The sequence below is a fragment of the Lipotes vexillifer genome, unplaced genomic scaffold (assembly GCF_000442215.2).
Source record: "Lipotes vexillifer unplaced genomic scaffold, Lipotes_vexillifer_v1.1 scaffold437, whole genome shotgun sequence".
In the NCBI taxonomy this organism is placed as follows: Eukaryota; Metazoa; Chordata; class Mammalia; order Artiodactyla; family Lipotidae; genus Lipotes; species Lipotes vexillifer.
In genome coordinates, this window is record NW_006785990.1 from 392347 (window position 1) to 413644 (window position 21298).

Sequence of the window (21298 nt, forward strand, 5' to 3'; positions counted from 1 at the left end):
CAGGAATGCTAATCCACGAAGAGACTGAAGTTTATTTCTCTTCTGTGACTCCCTGTGCATGGCCGGAGTCTCTATCAGAGCAGCTTAATAGAGACACTGCACAATTCTCAGGCTGCCTCCTCCCAGCCCCACCACTGCTCACTGCCCACCGCCCCTTCCCCATTACTGAACCCACTGAGAGGCTCCTGGCACTGCGGCGGGAGCCACCAGGTAAAGGATCCCACCTGGGCTCTAAGAGGCAGCTCCTGCTTCATTACCAGAGCTCTCTTGTCTGCTGGCTGATACCCTTTCCTCCTGGCCTCACTGCTTAGAGCTCCTGGACCCTGAGACTGTGGGACAATTTGTAACACAGTGCAGCAGACCTGGGTAAGAATGTTAATGATGTACTTCCAAGCCCGGGGAGGGCTGGGGTCCTATAGCATGACAATCACTCCACGATGAGTAATTATTACTCTGTGAATTATTTTCAGAGCAGCCACAAGGCCCTGCCGGGGCCATGACATCAAGAGAGGCATTTGATTCCTGTCCAAAGCCAGCTTTTATGAAGAATCAAAATTGACAGAGAAGACAGAAGAAACCTCTTAAACTAGTAAAGGAGAAGGAAGGCCTCCCATCTCCCTGGGTAACTGCTGGAACAGGGAGGCTAAACCAAGGGCACTGGTGGAACTTCATGTTAGCAGGCTCTAGCGCAATGGGAAGGGACTATGGGGCCCTAACGCTGGCCGGGGGAGTGAGGTGGGCGGCAGTGGAAAACAGGCTGAGCGGAGTGAGGGAGTCACAGAACCGCATCATCCTAAATTCAGAAACGATGTTCCAGGCCGTTTGCCACACATCCCCCCACCCCCACCCCAGGAAACCTGTCTTCCAGCCCCAGAGCGCAGCCACCTGCTTGTTGGTACCACCTAACTGAGTCTCTCCAGGCTGTGGGCCTCAGTTTCCCAACTGGAGCTGCACAGAACACCGTGGAGAGGCTGGGGACCAGGGAGACCGTTTGGGTGAAGCTCGAGACCCCCTGCCCCAATTCCCCACCATCGTAACCACGGCATGTCCGCTTCCATGACGGTTTAATATATTTGGGTTGCAGTAAGGTACTGCTGCAACAGATTTTCTAGGACTAGAGAAAAGCTGGAAAACCACTGCGCTAAATCCTTTCTTAGTCTCTTGGTCCTAACTCAATTCTACTCTATGGAAAGGAGCATAAAATAGTCCCTTTCTCTCTCTCATCACACCAGGGTGTCCTTTGTCCTGGAATGTCAATGCATAAAGCAGCTTCACAGGCTTTCCAGATGCTTCCCGCCCACTTCCCCACCCTTGTGCCCAAGGAGACAGGCTAACCTCCACTGAGCTAGTGAATTAGGTGGATGGTGCCCATGGGAAATGAGGTTCAAAGGGCCTTCAGGCATCTGGCAATTTTCCCAGAGTTTCACTGTACCAGGGAACCTCGTTAGTGGAAAGGAATGATTCCCCCACAGTGGAATCTTTAGGACAGAGAAGGGCAGATATTCTCAGCAATCATGTCATGGAAGAATGTTTCTGCTGGGCTGTGGCTCACATTACATTCCAGGCAAGTCATGCTTGTGGAGAAGACTATGACCATGTTTTCCTGCTTCCATTCATCATATCAAAACAGTCCTGAAAACAAAAGCTCATCAGAGGTGAAGCCCCCAGCTCCCTCTCAGCCCTTGGTCTTTATAAGGAGTGGAATCTGCCCCCAGGCATGGAAGGGGGGATGGGCACTGCCCACCATGCAGAGCCCTGCTCCTGTCTCTGGCCTCAGGCTTTGGCACACGGGTGTGGAGAGGAGCTGCCTATCCAGGGCACCTGCAGGCAGAAAGCCAGGCTCCCTGTGCCTCTCTGCTGTTGTGGGATCTGGGGTAGACACTCAGAGAAGGTGTATAGCTCCAGCCGCCCGAAGCTGATGGCGCAGGCCACACAGGAGAGCACTCACTGACAAGTGCTGCATGAGGGTCATTACTCTGGCTGACCACAAGGTTCCTATTGTTTGCACCTGCCATCTGAGAACATGAAAATTCAAAAAAAGGAAGTGGCTGCAAAAGCTCAGGAGAGCAGAGCTAGGAGCATCACAAAGGCCCCCAAGTCAGGAAGACAACGTACTGTGATGCATCTTTGTCCACAGCAGCAGGTGCTCAGTGGTCCCTCCTTGGCTCCCTCTTGTCCTGTGCTTTAAACAACGTTCCCTGCCCCCACCTTTGGAAACTTTCCTACAGGTGGTCTCCACCAATCCCATCCCAGCTCATGTCATGAGCTGAGGACATTTGCAAGGACGAACCCATGGGACCCTCCTTTGGAGACTTCCGTCCGAACAAAGAGAAAGCCAAAGAGAAAAGTGTAGGGCTCCAAAAGGAACAAGCATGGGTCCCCAGGGCAAATATTAAGCCAAGTCCTGTGGGAGCTGGACAAGACTTTCCAGCAAAGCCTGCCCCTGGCGGGGTTGCTTGGTAATCACCCATGCCAGACAGCTCCAAGTGGAACACAAAGATGATTAATATTTTGCCTGGAGTTACACAGCAAGAGGGTGACATGGACCTTTGATCTTGCCATCCCACACTCCCTCAACAAGAACGTGCTTCCTGGATGAGATAATTTAATAAGTATTTGTCCAGCACCCTGCAGTGAAAGGTGATCACCCACTCCTTCCATCCTCTGGAGGGGCTGAGTAATCTACAGCCTCTTGATGCCACTTACTCTAAAATGTCTGGGTGACTCACTCTCCCTGAGAGTTCCCTCCAGGGTATTCACTTTAAGAAAACATCCATTTGCTCCCTAGTTTAAACAATTCCTCTAGATTTAAATCTTAAAGAAACTACTTGGTTTTTGTTTTTCTGTCCAGTGCTTGTTTACTGTTGTTGTTTTTCAATATAGATAGAGGATATATTCATGTATTGATACCTATCATCTTTTCAGGGATCCCCTGACACTGCTCCACCATGAGAGCACCCTGCCGTCAGTCCAGTTGGCTCCTCTACCCACAGAGAGATGCAGCTGAGGGGGCCTCCTCAGAGCTGCCCTTGCCTCCTGAGGATGACTGATCTTTGCACTGCCTTTTGTGTGTCTCTGAACCCTAACCCTACCATCACATCTGCTGCCCACCCTCAACTTTATTTTTAGGTTGCCCCAATTTCCCAGTCCTACCCCTCCCAGCCCCATCTTCCACCAGGAAACGCAGCTCAGCTCTGCCTTTAAATGCTCTCCTAGACCCGTGCCACTCTGTCCCAATGCGCTCTCCTTGCTTCATCCTGAACCCCCACAGGCCTTGCTTTAAGGCACCCTGGGCCTGAATAGCAAACATTTGCTATGGTAAATCCCATTCCCTGCTTTCCAGATAACTTCTCCTTAACAGAGATAAGCTGCCAGGCAGACAGATAACAACTGGGATATGCAGTTATTAAGGGCAAATTTTAAAATGACAAAAGATTACATTTAAAAATAAAGCCCACTTGAAAATCAGCTTCCCTTCCAACTCAATCACATTCAGACCTCCTGCTCAGCAGCTCCTTATACCGAGAGATTCAAGCTCCCATTGGCTTCAGGGTATTGGAGGAGCGTTGCCATGGCAACACGGAAGGCCCAGATGCCTGAAACGGAAAGTGGAGGACACAGTACCTCCCCTCTCTCAGACACCTGGAGTGGCCAGCATGACCCCAGTCAGCTGCCTAAGACGAGGCAGGGAGCCTTACAGCCAACATTCCCACCCAGTGGGGGGACCTTGGGGTTAGAACTGAGCTAAAAGAAAGTGGAGGCGGGTAGCAAAGGAGCCAGCAGGCAGGGCCTGATTTTCTAGGATCTCAGAGGAAGACTTGGGGATGAAGACAAGTACTGCGGCAAATATGAATATGGTCACTGAGGCAGGCAGCTCCTTTCATACCAGATTGACTGAAAGGGCTCCCTGGTCCTGGCTTCCCCTTGCCAGGTGGGAGTCCCAACACAAGCCAGTTTCTACTGTGGCCACGAATGACACAGACCAACGCTGACCACCCATCCCCAGGCTCCCACCCACCAAACCTCACAGCTTTGGGCATCCCTAACAGACATCACAGGTCATCTCTGACACCCTTGACATTGCAGGCCACACCCCGGCTTCCCAAGGTTTCACACCATAGTCACTAACCCCCTTTCTGATGCCACAAACAATCTTCCGAGCTCCCAAATGTCATCAAAGCTTGGGTGTCACCATTGCCTCACAACCAATTATTGAACTTCTTATTTGACCAACTCATGACTATACTTTCTGTCACAGAATGGGCTGAAAGCCACCATCCCCGCATCACAAATGGACCCCCCCAGACAACCTAGCCTCTCCCTAGCAAGCCAGGCCTCCTCCCCATGTTATAACTGATGAGAGCTCCCCCCGTGCTTTCCAGCTCTCACACATGCATGACTTCACACATGCATCCTTCCATCTGGTCCTCAAGGAGCACAGCCAGAGAATGCCTTTGTCCAGATTCTCAGTACCCCAACATCATGTAACCCCTTCCTGCCCCTCTGCCGCCCCCAGCTAACGCTAGAGGCCAGGCTAGAGGGCTTTCTATTAGAGGTTTATCCCACCTGCTGAGAACTCACCATGCCCTTCATCTCCAAGGCACTATCATTAGTAGAGATGTCTCCCCCTCAAACGTATAGAAATGTGTGTGTGTGTGACTGCAGGAACCTCTGCCTGAGTCTATGCCAACCAGCTCATGCTTTAGTGCTTTCCTGATTAGACGGAGCCCTGTGACCCCTTTACATCATGGGTGCTCCCATCTTTGGCTCCAACAAGCACGTGGTCTTCTTGCGCAGGCCACTTGTGGGAGAGCGTCCCTGGAGAGCCAGCAACTGCCCTTACCTGCACCCCCACTATTGGCTCCACACCGGCTCACAAGCACCGCATCTGAGGTCCCTTGCTGGGTAACTGTTCCATCCCCTTGCTTGCCACACTGACCTCTTGGTCCTAACACCTTATTTGACTCTTGACTTCACAGGTCTCCCCTTCAATTTGGGGAGTTCCAACTCTGGGTAAAGGCCACCTCGCCAGACCTCAATTCTGAACGCCCCCCCATGGGGTGGGGGAGGAAGAGACAAAGTATCACTGAAAAGAGTCCCCAGGCCTGCCACTTGCATCAGCACCAAATAAAAGCAAGTCGAAGCCCACCCTGAACTCTGCGGCTCACCTGTCTCTCACTTGTGTCTCCAGTGGGCGCCTGCACTGCCTGCTTCTCACGCTCTGCGGAGTTCATTTTCTGGCCATGGCTTTGCCTCACTCTTGGATCGGGGACACTCTCTGGCCGTAACCTCTGCCTCCTGCCTTAGTAACAGTCACACCTGTCCCCGACGTTGGGCTGATTTCAGTGACTCCAGGAAAATACATCACCCCTTTTGCTGGCCTTGTCCAGGACCACAAGGCTGGTCCTCCAGGCCCAAGCAGCAGGACCCAATGGCACCAGACACCCCTGCTGTACTCAGAGCTGAATTAGTGGCACTTTCTGTCCGAAACCCCCTGGAGCCTCCTCCCCACCATGTCCCACGAACACCAGCATCAACAGCAGCATCTGCAGAGAAAGACTGGAGAGGGGACTTTCGTGCCGGTTAACATCTGCTTGGAACACAGGCCCACCGCACGGCAGTAGGAAAAGCAGGAGGTGAGCGCCCCGAGGCTTACCTTCCGCATGTCTTTGCCAAAGGTCTCGCTGTAGGTCGTGCCCAGGATTTCAAACTGCACGTAGGGGTTCGAGCTGTCTTCCCGAAACTCCATCACCCCTGTGAGACCAGTGATGTGGCCCTGCGAGAGAGAAGGAAAAACCATGAGAGGGTAGGGCAAAAGTGGACGGGTAGGGGATGGAATCCCAAAGGCAAGGAAGAAAAAGGAAGTGGTCGCCAAAGTCTGGGAAACAATGGATGCACTGTAATAAGGCAAGAGGTGCTGGCGGTCCTGGCGCCTCGGAGCAGGCTCAACACTTCCCAGGCCCTTGCTCACAAGGGAAGTTCCTAGGCTTGTCCCCATCATTCATGCCGTTGATATGATTAGAGCATCTGCTTTATGCCACACACCGTGCCAGCCCTGAGATGAGAGAGGGGTGGCTTTTGTCCCCACCCTCCTGGAGCTTACAGCCTTTCACTGCAACCTGCTCTAGGGGCTCACCTTAGCCTGAGCCAAGAGGGAAGGCCAAGGTCAGTGACAGCCATCTCACATAGGTGGCAGGAAGTGGCAGGGCAGCGAGCGTGAGCATTGGAGGCTAAAACCCAGCTCAAGTCTGGCTTTGCCACCTTGGGCAAGTCATCTCCCATCTCCCACCTTCAGCCTGGAGTTCATTAGACCCACATCACAGAGCCTGCAAGGGCCGAAGGAGAAAATGTGTACAAAGCGTGGTGTCTGGCACACACCGGATGTAGGGGCGTGCCAGCCCTGCGCCTCTCTCTGGTCGCTCTGCGGCCTCTGGAGTAGCAGGTGGCAGAGGGGCTGAGTGAGCCTGTGCTGAGCCCTCTTCTTTCTTCAAGCCTGGGGTGGGGGGGGTCACATCCAGCTTTGATCTCCCACAGACTGTAAGTGGGGAGAGTCCCAGAGAATGAGCTGGCCCCAAAGAGGCCCCCGCTCGGGCTTGGGCTGCAGCAGATTCAAACCAACATCAGACTCCATTCACTGCTATGAAAACCATGCAGAATTTACTGTGACTAAGACTCCCGGCACTATAGATTTCCCTAAATGTCTTTTTGAAGCCTCTCAAAGCCAATTCACTTTAACACGTCTTCTGTGGATTACCCAGTTCACTTCAGATCCAGTCTTTTGATGGATTTACTGTCACACCTAAGCATATAGGACACATGATGTCCTACATGCTAAGGTGTGACACAAAATCCACCAAGTCGTAGGTATGCCGATGTATGCACAGGGATGCACACACACATGCACACACACACACAAGGTGAGGTCCTGCTGAGTAGCACGTGCACTGCCAATTGAGACAAACTCTCCTGGGGGCAGTGGCAGCCTGCAGAGTGTGGTATCTGGCAGGCATGAGCAAGCTGGTTGCCTCCATTTTTTTACTTACTTGTGATCTTGGGCACGTTACATAACCTCTCCGATATTAATCTCCTTATATAAAATGAAGATAATAATAACACGTATCCATGAACCCCAGCTCACCAGCCCTCAAATACCAGGACAGGAAGAGTGGCAGGGGGAGAGGCCTGGGAGGGGCCTGGCTGGGTGACCACAGAAAGAGCTCAGCCTCCTGGAGCGGGAAGAGAGCGGGGGTGTGAAAAGGGGCTTGTCTTTGGCCTTGGCCTGAAGGGTGCCCCTTGCACACACCTTTTTGATCGTGTCCAGCATGGACCTCCCTCCATTCCATGGCTTGGTGGACTTGCGGATGCAGTTGAGGCTTGCCATGCTGTGCCACTTCCGATCCTCCAGCTTCCTGTGGAAGGCGTTGGCCAACATCAGGACACTGTCGTATAGGTAGAGGTTAGAGATCTGCAAAGACAAAGATGGTGAAACCCTTTCCATTGGTGCATTTCCAGGGACAGGGAGAAACCAGTAGAGGACTAGAGTGACCCACGATGCTAATCTAACACTGAGAAGTGGGGCCCAATACCTAGGCCATGATCCTTCGGCTTCCAGTTGGTTATCCAAGCCCCCAGCCAGGTGCTGGAGTCCTGAGTAGAATCAGACCTGGCCCTGCTTCAGGACCTAGAGTGGGAGGTGGATCTGTACATCAACAGAACCAGTGCGATCAGAGCCATGACTGAGGCTTGGACACAGCTCTATGTAAGACTGGAGGGGGCATCACACTCAGGTAACAAAGGATGGAGGGAAGGACGGGCACAAAGCTCAGTCTAGAAGGATTAGGATAAAGGGTGGGCAGCATTGTAGGGAAGGCACCACATATGAAGAGGCATGAAGGTGCAAAGAAGCTGGGCCAGGTAGAGCAGTTTCCACCAGCATTTTCGGCAAAGGACGAGATAGTAAAGATTTCAGACTTTGTGGGCCTTTTCAGTCTCTTTTGCAACTGCTCAACCATGCTGTTCTAGCAGGCAAGTTATTCCAAATGGTACAGATACAGAGGATATGCTAAGAAAAGTTTATTTAGAAAATAGACAGTGGGCCACAGCTGGCTGACCCCTGGGTTAGAGGGACTGAAAACTGTTCAAGATGTCTGCATCAAGGGGACAGTACGGAGGCAGGGATCATGACCTTGTGGGCCATGCTAAAGAGGAACAACATAGGTGGCTTTAGGATCTGTGCCTGAAATCAGATCTGTGCCTTAGAAAGACCACTCTGGTCCCTGGATAGGCCTAGGGTACATGGTGGCCTGAGTGACACTGGCAGCTTGTGTGAGATTCTGGAGGCCACGGAGCCTGCGCTACAGTGACGTCACTGCTGGCTAGGGGAAGCATCTGGAATTTGCAACCATAAGCCTCTGAGAATTACTCCTTTGCTTAGCTGTCCACAGTAGAGCTGGATCTTAGAGGACACATAGTCCCTCTCAGAACTCTCGAGAGCACGGTAGGAAGGGAACGTTTGTAGTAACAGTGAGAAGAGTGGCACCACAGTGGTGGGATGCAGGGGTGGGACAGGTCTGGGCCACCCTCATGACCATGATTAAGACCTGGATGGGCATGAGCCTGGACTCCAGAGGTCACAAGAGCCCTTGGTGGGGAGGAGGGCAGCCCTGCTTCCCGAGGTTACCACCACCGCACCCCACCCCGCTCCTCCAAGGGGTTGTCACGGAGCACGAAGTGGTGGGGGGAGGTAACACCCACCCTCGGTCAGGTCTGTGACCCCTCACGAGTAACTGTTGCACAAACAACCATTAGCCAAAGTGGGTCAAGGGGATGATTCTCTGCACACCTCAGCAGCAAGGTGTCTGCTAAAAATATTTCAGAAAAACAAAATCGCCGGATATACATAGGAGAATATGTTGGCCTCACAGGACTCCTGGGAAGATCAAATAGGATCCTTGGGCTGTGGGAAGAATTCCAGCCACCTCCCACTGCTCCCCAGTATGCCCCTCACACTCTCAACACCTCCATATCTTGTTCTCAGCCTGCAATTCCCTTTCTCACAAGTCTTAGATGGGATACCCCCAAAGCAGAGGCCCAGACAGGAACTTGGGTGTTAGGAACTGTCCTCTGCAACTGAAATCAGAGGTGGCCCAAAGGAGCTGGTCCAGGGCATCACACACACCTGCTCCATCATGCCCTTTCCTCCGGGGGTCATCTCTGCCGTGACATGTCTGAGCAGAGCTGACCTCTTCCTCCATGGATGTCCCTGTGCTTGACCATTCCTGCGCAGCCCTGACCTATCCACCCTCAACTGGTGTCCTTGCAGTGGGCACAGGGATGTGTGTCACTAAGGCCTGCATGTCTGACGCCTCTCCATTTGGTAGGTGGAAGATGGACAGGAGCATGCCTGGCGTGACCGACCACTGCTGATTTAAACAAGGTCCTCAGGCCACAGGGAAGCAGGCATGTCAGTGCCTAGTGACCTTTTTCAGGGTCCTACACTACACAGGTGCTTACCTGACAGAAGAGAGAAATCACTCCCACCACCAGGAATTCACCCCCTGTCCTGCAGGGAACAGACAGGACAGAACACTGTCTCCCACTCCTTGAACCCTGGGGGATCATTGCTTTGATGAGAAAGACAAACCCACTCCCTGCTCTTGTCAGCCCCCAGGTCTCAGAAGCCTCTACCACTGCAAAATTATTTCTGACATGTGTACCTCCCCTCTGAAATACAAACCAATAATGGAGGTGTTCTAAGAGGATGTAAGCCACTTAGAGTTGGCTTGGTCTTATTTTTTATTTTATTTCTTCCAAAAGGATAACTCAGAGCTGAGAGTCCTTGATGATGTGAAGATTTCTCTTCTCAAGACGTTTGTCGATCTCCTGGCCAACCACTCGCAGCCAATGCTATTCAACCAGCTGGGACCCTTTGACCCACATCCCCGCCTATATGTGCATTCACACACACATGGGGCAACAGCTCCCCTGCAGTGGCCCAGACTAGCGCCCAGTGGAATTTCCTTTTTTCCCTCCAGCACTTCTAGTCACAATAAATTAAAGAACTTAATTACATAAGTGATTCATATGATACAAATGTATGAATGCAGAAAGGCCTGTCACGAAGAGGAAAAAGCAGGATGTGACTCAGAAAGGCCAAAGGAAGAACAGGTTTGAGCAATGCTCTTTTCCAGGTCGATATATTTTCACTCTCTCTAGAACTCAGCACCAACCAAGACACAGGGTTGGTGGTTAATGCATGTTTGATGGATGGATGCATGGTGGATGGGTGGATGAGTCTGGATGGTTAGGTATGTGGGGGTGAGTGGGGAAGATGATGGGTGGATGGGTGGATGCATGGGTGGATGGGTGGTTGGATGGAGGATGGATGGATGGATGGATGGATGGATGGATGGATGGATCTCTGCTAAGAATGGACACATTGATCTTGGTTCACAAAAAGAGAAAACATACAAAATAGCACGAAAAAGAGATTTTCTGCTTCCAACTTTGACTTGAGAGGGTACCTTCCTTTGTTCAAACAAAAATCTGGTTCTCGTTTATAGCTTGCTCAGAATGTCTGCTTGAGCCTTCTTGAGTCAACTTGGAGTTGTTTCCATCTCTCCACTCACTCCTGCCCCTTCTCTTGTAAGGTGCTATCTCAATACTTCTCCCTGCCTTGGCAGAAGCTAACACTCCAGTACCGATGTGTGGCTCCACCAACCTCAGCATCCTCACTTAGGTGACTTGCCAGGTCCACTGGTGGGTATACAAAGGGAGGGATGCTACCCTCACAGTCTGGTCGTCCAGAGAAGGGACTTTTACGGGAAAAGATCAAGGACATATAGTAAAAAGGCAGCCTCTGCTTGTGGGGCTCCCTCCAGGTCCTGACAAACATAAGAAAAGCCTTTCCTCACGGTGGGTGGGTGAAGACCAGTGTCCCAGTGTCCCGGCTTGGTCAAGCCAGGTCCCTGAGCCAAGAGGAGAAGTGTAGAAGGACAGAGGCTCTCAGCTGTGTGGACCCTCACTCACTGCTGGTCTCGAGGGGCAAACAGCCCAAGCTGGAGCTACAGGTCACAGGGTCAGAGAAGGGGCCCTGGCCTGAAAGAGTCCTTGTCTCTCTCCCTCACATCTCAGATGAGGTCCAGCACAGAGTTCACTAGCAAAAGACAGACAAGCAGAGCAGACACTGTCACCTCATCCCTCTGCTGGCAGAAGCCCTGGGCTCTGGGTGGCCTAGGAACACTGCAGCACTAAAGTGACAAAAGACTGTAAAAAGCATTTCAGGTAAGAGCAGACTTGAGAAGCTAAAGAGAGGCCAAGTGTCAAGGCCAAGGGTGTGGCAGAGGAAAGACCCAGATGCACAGCAAAAGACCTGGGACCAGGTCAGAGATGCCAGATGGAGTAAAGTCAGAGGCAGACAAGAGCCAGAGCTGGCAGAGGCTTTCCTGGGAGCCCGTGGCCTCCATTCTAAGTGGGTTCACAGCTGCAAGGGGCCCAGCTGGTTCAGTTAGCCACCCTAGAGATGCATGTTGGGTCCCCTTTTGCTGTCATACAGTACAACTCTTACTCTACCATGTGGGGAGCTTAGCTGGGGCCCTGGGAGGATGAGCAAGAGCTCTGGATTCATCACAACCTGGGCCAGCTCCACTCACTGCTGCACCCCCAGAGTGGACAGCAGCACATGGATATAGCACATGCTTGATAAATGCTCACTGTACGGGTGAACTGAATCTCCTCTTGAACTTACTTGCGAGGTGATGCTGAACAAGTCATTTAAAGCTCTAGCCTTAACTTGATGACAATAAAATACAGTGCGATCAGTGGCCCTGGAGAGGTGCAGAGGGGCAACCCTGATTCACCCGCCCTGTGAAATGCAAGTGGTGATAAGCCTGGGTGCCTAGTACCATCCTGAGCTCTTTGCATGCATTTCTGCTTTGGGGGGTAACAGGGACAGAAAGGAGTGGAAGGGGAAATGAAGAACCCAAGCAGGGTCCTGACTTCAATGTGGATGAGCTGAGAGATTGTCCAGGGGTATTGCTGGCAGCTGGGGCCCAGCGTGGGTTGTGAAAAGCAGTTTCTATCTTCCATCACCACTCACCCTCTCCTCCAATGCCCCTTGGTCCAAAAGCTTCTCAAGGGCAAGCAGGGGTCATATCTGGCTTCTGTAGCTTCTGGGTCAAAAGACTGAGCAAGGATCAGCCCTGAGTCTCACGTCCCCAGCACTGCCTGAAATCTGCTCACCTGGGCGCATGTCCCTGGCTTCCTCCTGGCCCAGCAGCAAGGTCACGACTGCCACAGCCCCCTGGGCCTGATCCGGGCCTTTCAGGTCTACAAGTTCTGAAGTGTTGCAGAGCTGCCCTTTGAGGAAAAGGCCACTTCTCTGCTCCCAGGGTGTTCTATAAAAGCTGCCAATATAGGAAGGCCCAGAGTGAGGGCCTCTACAATACCCTGACCCAGGTTCCTGAAAGGGAAGTGGCCTGGCCCACTTCAAAGGCCTGACACTTGCACTGCAGGGCTGGCTCAGCCACGGGAGCCTGGGGCACAGCCAGTCCTGCAGCAAGACCACCCAGGTGTACAAGGGGAGAGGAGAAGCAGTCAGGATGTGACTAGGGGCAGCTGTAGCCCGGTACCTGTGGGAGGTGCCATGCCCCGCACACTGTCACCGGCTGCCCATCCCCTGCCCAGGCTTAGGGTTTCACCCCTGAGGAAGCTTCCTAAATCCTCTCTACATGGTCACTTCCCATGGCCACCACATAGTTCAGGTGCCCTCATTTCTCCCTGGGGAGATGGTAACCCCTGGTTACCTCGTCTCCCAGCCCAGGCCCTCCCATTCCACCCTGCACCGAGTTGTCATTCTCAGATGCATATCCTGCCCTGTCACATCTCCAAGGGCTGCACCCCAAGCCTCGGTGCCCTGCAGCTGCCCTCCTTGATGACTGATTTCCAAACACTTCTTGCCTCTCACCCCTTGCTTCAGACACTGAATTCAGCCCCTGCTCTCCTTGGCTTCTTGGCCTTTGCATATGCCATTCTCCATAACTGGAACGTGCTACTAAATGGAGATTAAAATTCTCAATTGATTTGGAGTTTGTGAGAATTCGGAGAGACAACATTTGTGAAATGTCTAACATAGGAACTGGCCCATAATAAGTGCTTAAGGGATGTTTGTGGAATTAATGGATTTTGAATGAATAGGGTTTTTTTTGTGGTTTTTTTGTTTTTTTTTTTGCGGTACGTGGGCCTCTCACTGTCGTGGCCTCTCCCATTGCGGAGCGCAGGCTCCAGACGCGCAGGCTCAGCGGCCATGGCTCACGGGCCCAGCCGCTCCGCGGCATGTGGGATCTTCCCGGGCCGGGGCATGAACCCGTGTCCCCTGCATCGGCAGGCGGACTCTCAACCACTGTGCCACCAGGGAAGCCCAGAATGAATAGTTTTAAATCTGCTCTTAGGAAAAAACACCGATGTAAACAGACGTCAAAGTGTTTGGGAAGAGGATGCCTCTTAGAATAGGAGTGATGGAGGACAGAAGCCACTCTGCGAAAGGAAACAGGACCTCCACATGGGTATATTCCATGTGGAACTGTCCATCTGTAGTCAGAATCTGGGTTATGTGCTCCCATGAGATGGGGGCATCCTGGCAAGGCTTGCATTTCCAAAGTCAATACCTAAATAAGAGGCAGGTCCTCGGGAGTTGAGGAAGATGGCGGAAGAGTAAGACGTGGAGATCACCTCCCTCCCCACAGATAATCAGAAATACATCTACACGTGGAACAACTCCTACAGAACACCCGCTGAATGCTGGCAGAAGACCTCAGACCTCCCCAAAGGCAAGAAACTCCCCAAGTACCTGGGTAGGGCAAAAGAAAAAAGAAAAAACAGAGACAAAAGGATAGGGACGGGACCAGCACCAGTGGGAGGGAACTGTGAAGGAGGAAAGGTTTCCACACACTAGGAGCCCCTTCGCGGGCGGAGACTGCGGGTGGCAGAGGGCGGAAGCTTCGGAGCCGCGGAGGAGAGCGCAGCAACAGGGGTGCGGAGGGCAAAGCGGGGAGATTCCCGCACAGAGGAGCGGTGCCGACCGGCACTCACCAGCCCAAGAGGCTTGTCTGCTCACCCGCCAGGGTGGGCGGGGGCTGGGAGCTGAGGTTCAGGCTTCGGTCGGATTAGAAATCATAAAGATCAGATCAGAAATAAATGAAAAAGAAATGAAGTAAATGATAGCAAAGATCAATAAAACTAAAAGTTGGTTCTTTGAGAAGATAAACAAAATTGATAAACCATTAGCCAGACTCATCAAGAAAAAAAGGGAGAAGACTCATATCAAAAGAATTAGAAATGAAAAAGGAGCAGTAACAACTGACACTGCAGAAATACAAAGGATCATGAGAGATTACTACAAGCAACTCTATGCCAACGAAATGGAAAACCTGGAAGAAATGGACAAATTCTTAGAAATGCACAACTTGCCAAGACTGAACCAGGAAGAAATAGAAAATATGAACAGACCAATCACAAGCACTGAAATTGAAACTGTGATTAAAAATCTTCCAAAAGGGCTTCCCCAGTGGCACAGTGGTTGAGAGCCCCCCTGCTGACGCAGGGACACGGGTTCGTGCCCCGGTCCAGGAAGATCCCACATGCCACGGAGCAGCTAGGCCCATGAGACATGGCCGCTGAGCCTGCGCGTGCGGAGCCTGTGCTCTGCAACGGGAGAGGCCACAGCAGTGAGAGACACGTGTAATGCAAAAAAAAAAAAAAAAAAAAAAACATCTTCCAACAAACAAAAGCCCAGGATCAGATGGCTTCACAGGCAAATTCTATCGAACATTTAGAGAAGAGCTAACACCTATCCTTCTCAAGCTCTTCCAAAATATAGCAGAGGGAGGAACACTCCCAAACTCATTGTATGAGGCCACCATCACCCTGATACCAAAACCAGACAAAGATGTCACAGAGAAAGAAAACTACAGGCCAATATCACTGATGAACACAGATGCAAAAATCCTCAACAAAATACCAGCAAACAGAATCCAACAGCACATTAAAAGGATCATACACCATGATCAAGTGGGGTTTATTCCAGGAATGCAAGGATTCTTCAATATACGCAAATCAATCAACATGACACACCATATTAACAAATTGAAGGAGAAAAACCATATGATCATCTCAATAGAAGCAGAGAAAGCGTTTGACAAAATTCAACACCCATTTATGATAAAAACCCTGCAGAAAGTAGGCACAGAGGGAACTTTTCTCAACACAATAAAGGCCTTATGTGACAAACCCACAGCCAACATCGTCCTCAACGGTGAAAAACTGAAACCATTTCCACTAAGATCGGGAACAAGACAAGGTTGCCCACTCTCACCACTATTACTCAAGCATAGTTTTGGAGTTTTAGCCACAGCAATCAGAGAAGAAAAAGAAATAAATGGTATCCAAATCAGAAAAGAAGACGTAAAGCTGTCACTGTTTGCAGATGACATGATACTCTACATAGAGAATCCTAAAGATGCTACCAGAAAACTACTAGAGCAAATCAATGAATTTGGTGAAGTAGCAGGATACAAAATTAATGCACAGAAATCTCTGGCATTCTTATACACTAATGATGAAAAATATGAAAGTGGAATTAAGAAAACACTCCCATTTACCACTGCAACAAAAAAGAATAAAATATCTAGGAATAAACCTACCTGAGGAAACAAAAGACCTGTATGCAGAAGATTATAAGACTGACTGATGAAAGAAATTAAAGATGATACAAATAGATGGAGAGGTATACCATGTTCTTGGATTGGAAGAATCAATATTGTGAAAATGACTCTACTACCCAAAGCAATCTACAGATTCAATGCAATCCCTATCAAACTACCACTGTCATTTTTCACAGAACTAGAACAAAACATTTCACAATTTGTATGGAAACACAAAAGACCCCGAATAGCAAAAGCAATGTTGAGAACAAAAAACAGAGCTGGAGGAATCAGGCTCCCTGACTTCAGAGTATACTACAAAGCTACAGTAATCAAGACAGCATGGTACTGGCACAAAAACAGAAATATAGATCAAGGGAACAGGATAGAAAGCCCAGAGATAAACCCACGCACATATGGTCACCTTATCTTTGATAAAGGAGGCAAGAACGTACAGTGGAGAAAAGACAGCCTCTTCAGTAAGTGGTGCTGGAAAAACTGGACAGTTACATGTACAGGTATGAAATTAGAACACTCGCTAACACCATATACAAAAATAAACTCAAAATGGATTAAAGACCTAAATGTAAGGCCAGACACTATCAAACTCTTAGAGGAAAACATAGGCAGAACACTCTATGACATAAATCACAGCAAGATCCTTTTTGACCCACCTCCTAGAGAAAAGGAAATAAAAACAAAAATAAACAAATGGGACCTAATGAAACTTCAAAGCTTTTGCACAGCAAAGGAAACCATAAACAAGACCAAAAGACAACCCTCAGAATGGGAGAAAATATTTGCAAATGAAGCAACTGACAAAGGATTAATCTCCAAAATTTACAAGCAGCTCATGCAGCTCAATAACAAAAAAACAAACAACCCAATCCAAAAATGGGCAGAAGACCTAAATAGACATTTCTCCAAAGAAGATATACAGACTGCCAACAAACACATGAAAGAATGCTCAACATCATTAATCATTAGAGAAATGCAAATCAAAACTACAATGAGATATCATCTCACACCAGTCAGAATGGCCATCATCAAAAAATCTAGAAACAATAAATGCTGGAGAGGGTGTGGAGAAAAGGGAACACTCTTGCACTGCTGGTGGGAATGTGAATTGGTTCAGCCACTATGGAGAACAGTATGGAGGTTCCTTAAAAAACTACAAATAGAACTACCATATGACCCAGCAATCCCACTACTAGGTATATACCCTGAGGAAACCAGAATTCAGAAAGAGTCATGGAAGCAACCTAAGTGTCCATCATTGGATGAATGGATAAAGAAGATGTGGCACATATATACAATGGAATATTACTCAGCCATAAAAAGAAACGAAATTGAGATATCTGTAGTGAGGTGGATGGACCTAGAGTCTGTGATAGAGAGTGAAGTAAGTCAGAAAAAGAAAAACAAATACTGTATGCTTACACATATATATGGAATCTAAGAAAAAAAAATAAAAGGTCATGAAGAACCTAGGGGTAAGACAGGAATAAAGACACAGACCTACTAGAGAATGGACTTGAGGATACGGGAAGGGGAAAGCGTAAGCTAGGACAAAGTGAGAGAGAGTCATGGACATATATACACTACCAAACGTAAAACAGGTAGCTAGTAGGAGGCAGCCGCATAGCACAGGGAGATCAGCTCAGTGCTTTGTGACCACCTAGAGCGGTAGGATAGGGAGGGTGGGAGGGAGGGAGACGCAAGAGGGAAGAGATATGGGGATATATGTTATATGTATAACTGACTGACTTTGTTATAAAGCAGAAAGTAACACACCATTGTAAAGCAATTATACTCCAATAAAGATGTTAAAAAAAAGAAGAAAAAAAAAAAAAGAGGCTCGCCCTCACATCTGCAGGAAACGGAAGAGAGAATTCAGCCGTGAGCTCTTGACTGGGGTTTCAGCTCTTGAGAAACCCAGGCAGACATTCCTGGCTGCTGGATAATTAAAGACCAATCACATGAAGCCAGAGGACCAAGGATGGAAAGATAACATTTTTTTGAACAGTTAACACCCAGAATCCCCATTACATCAGTAACTATATTTTATTTAGGAAAATACCTGTGTCAGCAGGAGCAAAGGCTACCAGTAAAATTGTTAAATTGATCTTCATGAGAAAATGAGGAGAATTTACTTTGGAGTCAAGACCCAGAGGGAGAAAAGAGAGGGTGGATAGGGAACGGGAAGCTAGCAAGATGTGGAGAAAGGATGAGGCCCTGGGTGGCGGGGGTGGGGCTGTGGAGAAGCACACAAGCCTTCTCCGGGGAGACTTCGAAACTTAGAGGCTGTTTGTGCAGCTGCAATGCGAAAGTCCCACCTCTACCTCCACCGTATGTGACACCACCTCCGAGACCTGGATTTGTTGTCTTGTTGAAACCAGGAGAGACACTGATTTCCCATCTGGATCGGTACTGGGTGGGGTAGAGGCAGCCCCATCAGAAGCTCAGATGATTTGTTTACTTCCTTACTGAGTCCCTAGGGGCAGGATTAGGGCCAGGAGTAATGAAAATAGAAGCCCCCTGTGAAATGTGCTGAGCTCTTCAGGAGACCTGTACAATCCTATCTGGACCTCAGCGGCCTGAGACCTATGCCCACCCCCGTCAGGCTGGAAGGGAGAGGCCCAGGAGGATGACGGCCCTGCTAGGTCACTGGCTGTCTGCCTTCCCAGTGCTCTGTGCACGTTTCTCCACAGTAAATCTGAGAATTGAGGCAAGTCATATTAGGGTGCTCCAGTCTTGCCTCCCTTGCACTCCAGGGGCCCAGGGAACTGTTGTGCATCCACATTATCAAGGTGCAAATCATCCTGGAAGGCAAAGGAAGATGAATGGCAGGCCAGGGTCACAGCCACACGGGCCAGCTGCAGCTCGCCACCAGACCATTATCCACCCAACACCAAAGCTAAAAATGTGGGAAATGTGTTCATTAAGAAAGGCTGCATTTCCTCCAGGCTTCTAAAGAGCCCAGTTTTCTCTTGCCTCCGTCATTAATCAAGCAAAGTAATTAATCAATCAAACTGCAGGGAGGCCTCACAGAGGCAAACAGCAGGAACTGACCTCTGACCAGATCCTCAGACAGGCTCTAGCCGTCCAGCGAAGTCAGACAAGCAGCCGGCAGAGGGTCCAGCTGGGAGGACAAGCTGACGCCCAGATGTCACAGCTTGAGAAATCCATCTCCAGGAGACAGCTCTCTGCCAACCTGCTGCCAGCCCACCCGTCCTGAGAGAGGGCGCCACGGCCAGGCCTGAGGAGGGAGCCGATGGTGGCAGAGGGCCAAGAGGATGGGGATCTCTGCTCATGTTGCATCCGAGGAAGGCGGAGGGGGGAGAGTTGTGGAGGAGCATTTGCTATACCCGAGGCTCTCTGGCCTCCAGTTGTACACATGGCCACCGGCGGCCAGAACTGCAACCAGCTGCACCCAAGCAGACCACCTGTTCAACTGGCCCTGACAAAGGCATCGATGATCACGCTTCCCCAGTCTGGTCCCTACATGTTCCACCTGGGTCTTTAGGGTGAAGAAAACCAGAGAAAGTGACATGAAGTCCAAGGTAGCTCTGATGTAAGGAGGCTCAGTGTTGCTCCAGAGGAAAGAATTCTACAGGCAGGTTGACGAAAGACTTGTAAGCTAGGGAAAAGTCCAGAAAGCCTTACAGAAACAGGGATGTAAGGGGCGGGGTGAAATGCTTTAATAGACTGAGTGAGGAAGGAGTGATTCCATCTATCAAGCCATTCCACAATTTTAAAATGCACAAAGGAGAGAAATTCCAACCCGAGGGAGCATTTTATAATCACACCACATTAGCCCCTGCAGCCTAATTCGAGGATCAGGCTTCACAGTGACCAGACAACACAGCTTCTCTCATTCGCCTGTCCCGCCTTGGAAACACATTTGAATAGATATGGGGTAACAATGTGACAATGTGTCTGTTAGGTCAATCATAGCCCTGAAGTCACCAGGCAATGCAGTTCTGGAGACCAAGGATGCTAAAGATGCATCTCTGACCAAGGCTACCCATGAAATCTGAGCAAAGTCTCAGGGGTCCTTAAGGTCTGGTTGTCACTTTTATTACCAGCTGAGTAAGACAGGCCCTAAACTAACTTGTCGAGAAAACAAGAATCAGAAACACCCAAATAAGACAGTGCTTTGTAGGAAAAAATAAACAACAGCACTGCACACTGGCAAAGGCAATACTTTTGGAACCACTAGAAGCCACTTATTTAGGTACTTTTCTTCCAAAAGATGTTCTCTTTACTAAATAGGAACCAAAAGCATTTGCTATAACTGCCTGGTTGGTTCTGGAGCACAGAAAGCCCTGACCACAGGCCTAACAGAAGAAGATGGAGCTAATGAGGCCAGCTCAGTACAGAAGCGGACAGATGAATGATCCTGTAAAAATTCCCTGTTTTTGATGGTCCGCTTGAAAACTTCTAATCCAGGATTATCATCAGAGCACCCATCTGGGGGAGGAACTAAAGATGGACTTGAGGGTTCCATTTCCAAAAGGATTTTCATTAATTTCATCAAGACAAAGTTAATAATCCGCGACATCAATGCTGTTTTGTTTTTTTTTTCCTTCAGTTGGTTGTGCTAAACATGTTAGAATCTTCTCCATAAATCTCACAGCTAGAGGCTAGTAGAAATTAGTTTGCCTTCTACACTGTCATTAAGAAAGAAAGAAGTGGTAACAGCTTCTGAGGAAATGTGAAGGGAATGGCTTGTAAATGAGATGAATCTGCCCAAATGGTGGTTGGGTAGGATGAGTAAATAAATCCACGTTTGCCTCTCTTCATAGCCCGCACAAGGAAGGAGATGCAATGAATGGAGATAGATTGCTTTAATAACGTATTTTATTTATGGATCTATAAAGAGGCTTCTAGAGACAGTTTAACTTATGTTAAGACCTGTCATTCTTAACAGATCCACCCCATCAGTCCTTATCGAGAGTCTCCAAGGAGCAGGGTCTTGTCTGAAGAGCTAAGCGGGTCGCAAAGACAAGGCCTCTCCTCTCCCACACAAGGCAGCGATGATTGTGTGACTGATACGGACAGTAAGTGGTGCTGGATGCCGGTGATCAGGGGCTGGACAGGTGGGAAGTGCTCTCCCACCCACTGTGAGGCTTTCCAAGAGCATGCTCAAGAAGGGAGCGGACTACATGATACAAAAAATAACGAGGCCGCGTTCAGCCTTTCCGCGGAAACCCTGAACACACCTGGCTCCCTCCTCCAGAGCGGTACTGTTAATAGCTCAGCCTTGTTCAGATTGCTTTCTATATGTTCTCCCCTTTAATTTTCATTATGACTCTGAGGGGTAGGTAGTGTTCTAATCCCCAGTTTACACAGAAGGAAACTGAGGCACAGAATGACAAATAAATAATAATAAACAGTTAGTAACTAGAGTTACTGGAATTTGAACCCAAGCAAGCTGTGGCTCCGCCACTATTACTAACATCACTACAGGTACTACGGCTGCTACTGTGACTCCTGCTCCTACTACGGTTACAAGATCTCTACGATGTCACTCTTAAATCTTGCACTTTATGTAGTGCCTGGGTCTCAGAAGGAACAGAGAGAGGTAGGGTGGCCAG

At 49.5% G+C, this 21298-nt stretch overlaps 1 protein-coding gene across 1 annotated transcript in view; it reads right to left on the reverse strand.

The window, feature by feature from the left end:
* The window catches only part of GRID1 (glutamate ionotropic receptor delta type subunit 1), a 686100-nt gene that overhangs the window by 200469 nt on the left and 464333 nt on the right, over positions 1-21298 (reverse strand). The window contains exons 8-9 of the mRNA XM_007458349.1: positions 7304-7465; positions 5657-5776 (exon numbers count right to left, since the gene is read on the reverse strand). Coding sequence (XP_007458411.1) covers positions 5657-5776; positions 7304-7465 — 282 coding nt within the window. The remainder of the gene's footprint in view (positions 1-5656; positions 5777-7303; positions 7466-21298) is intronic.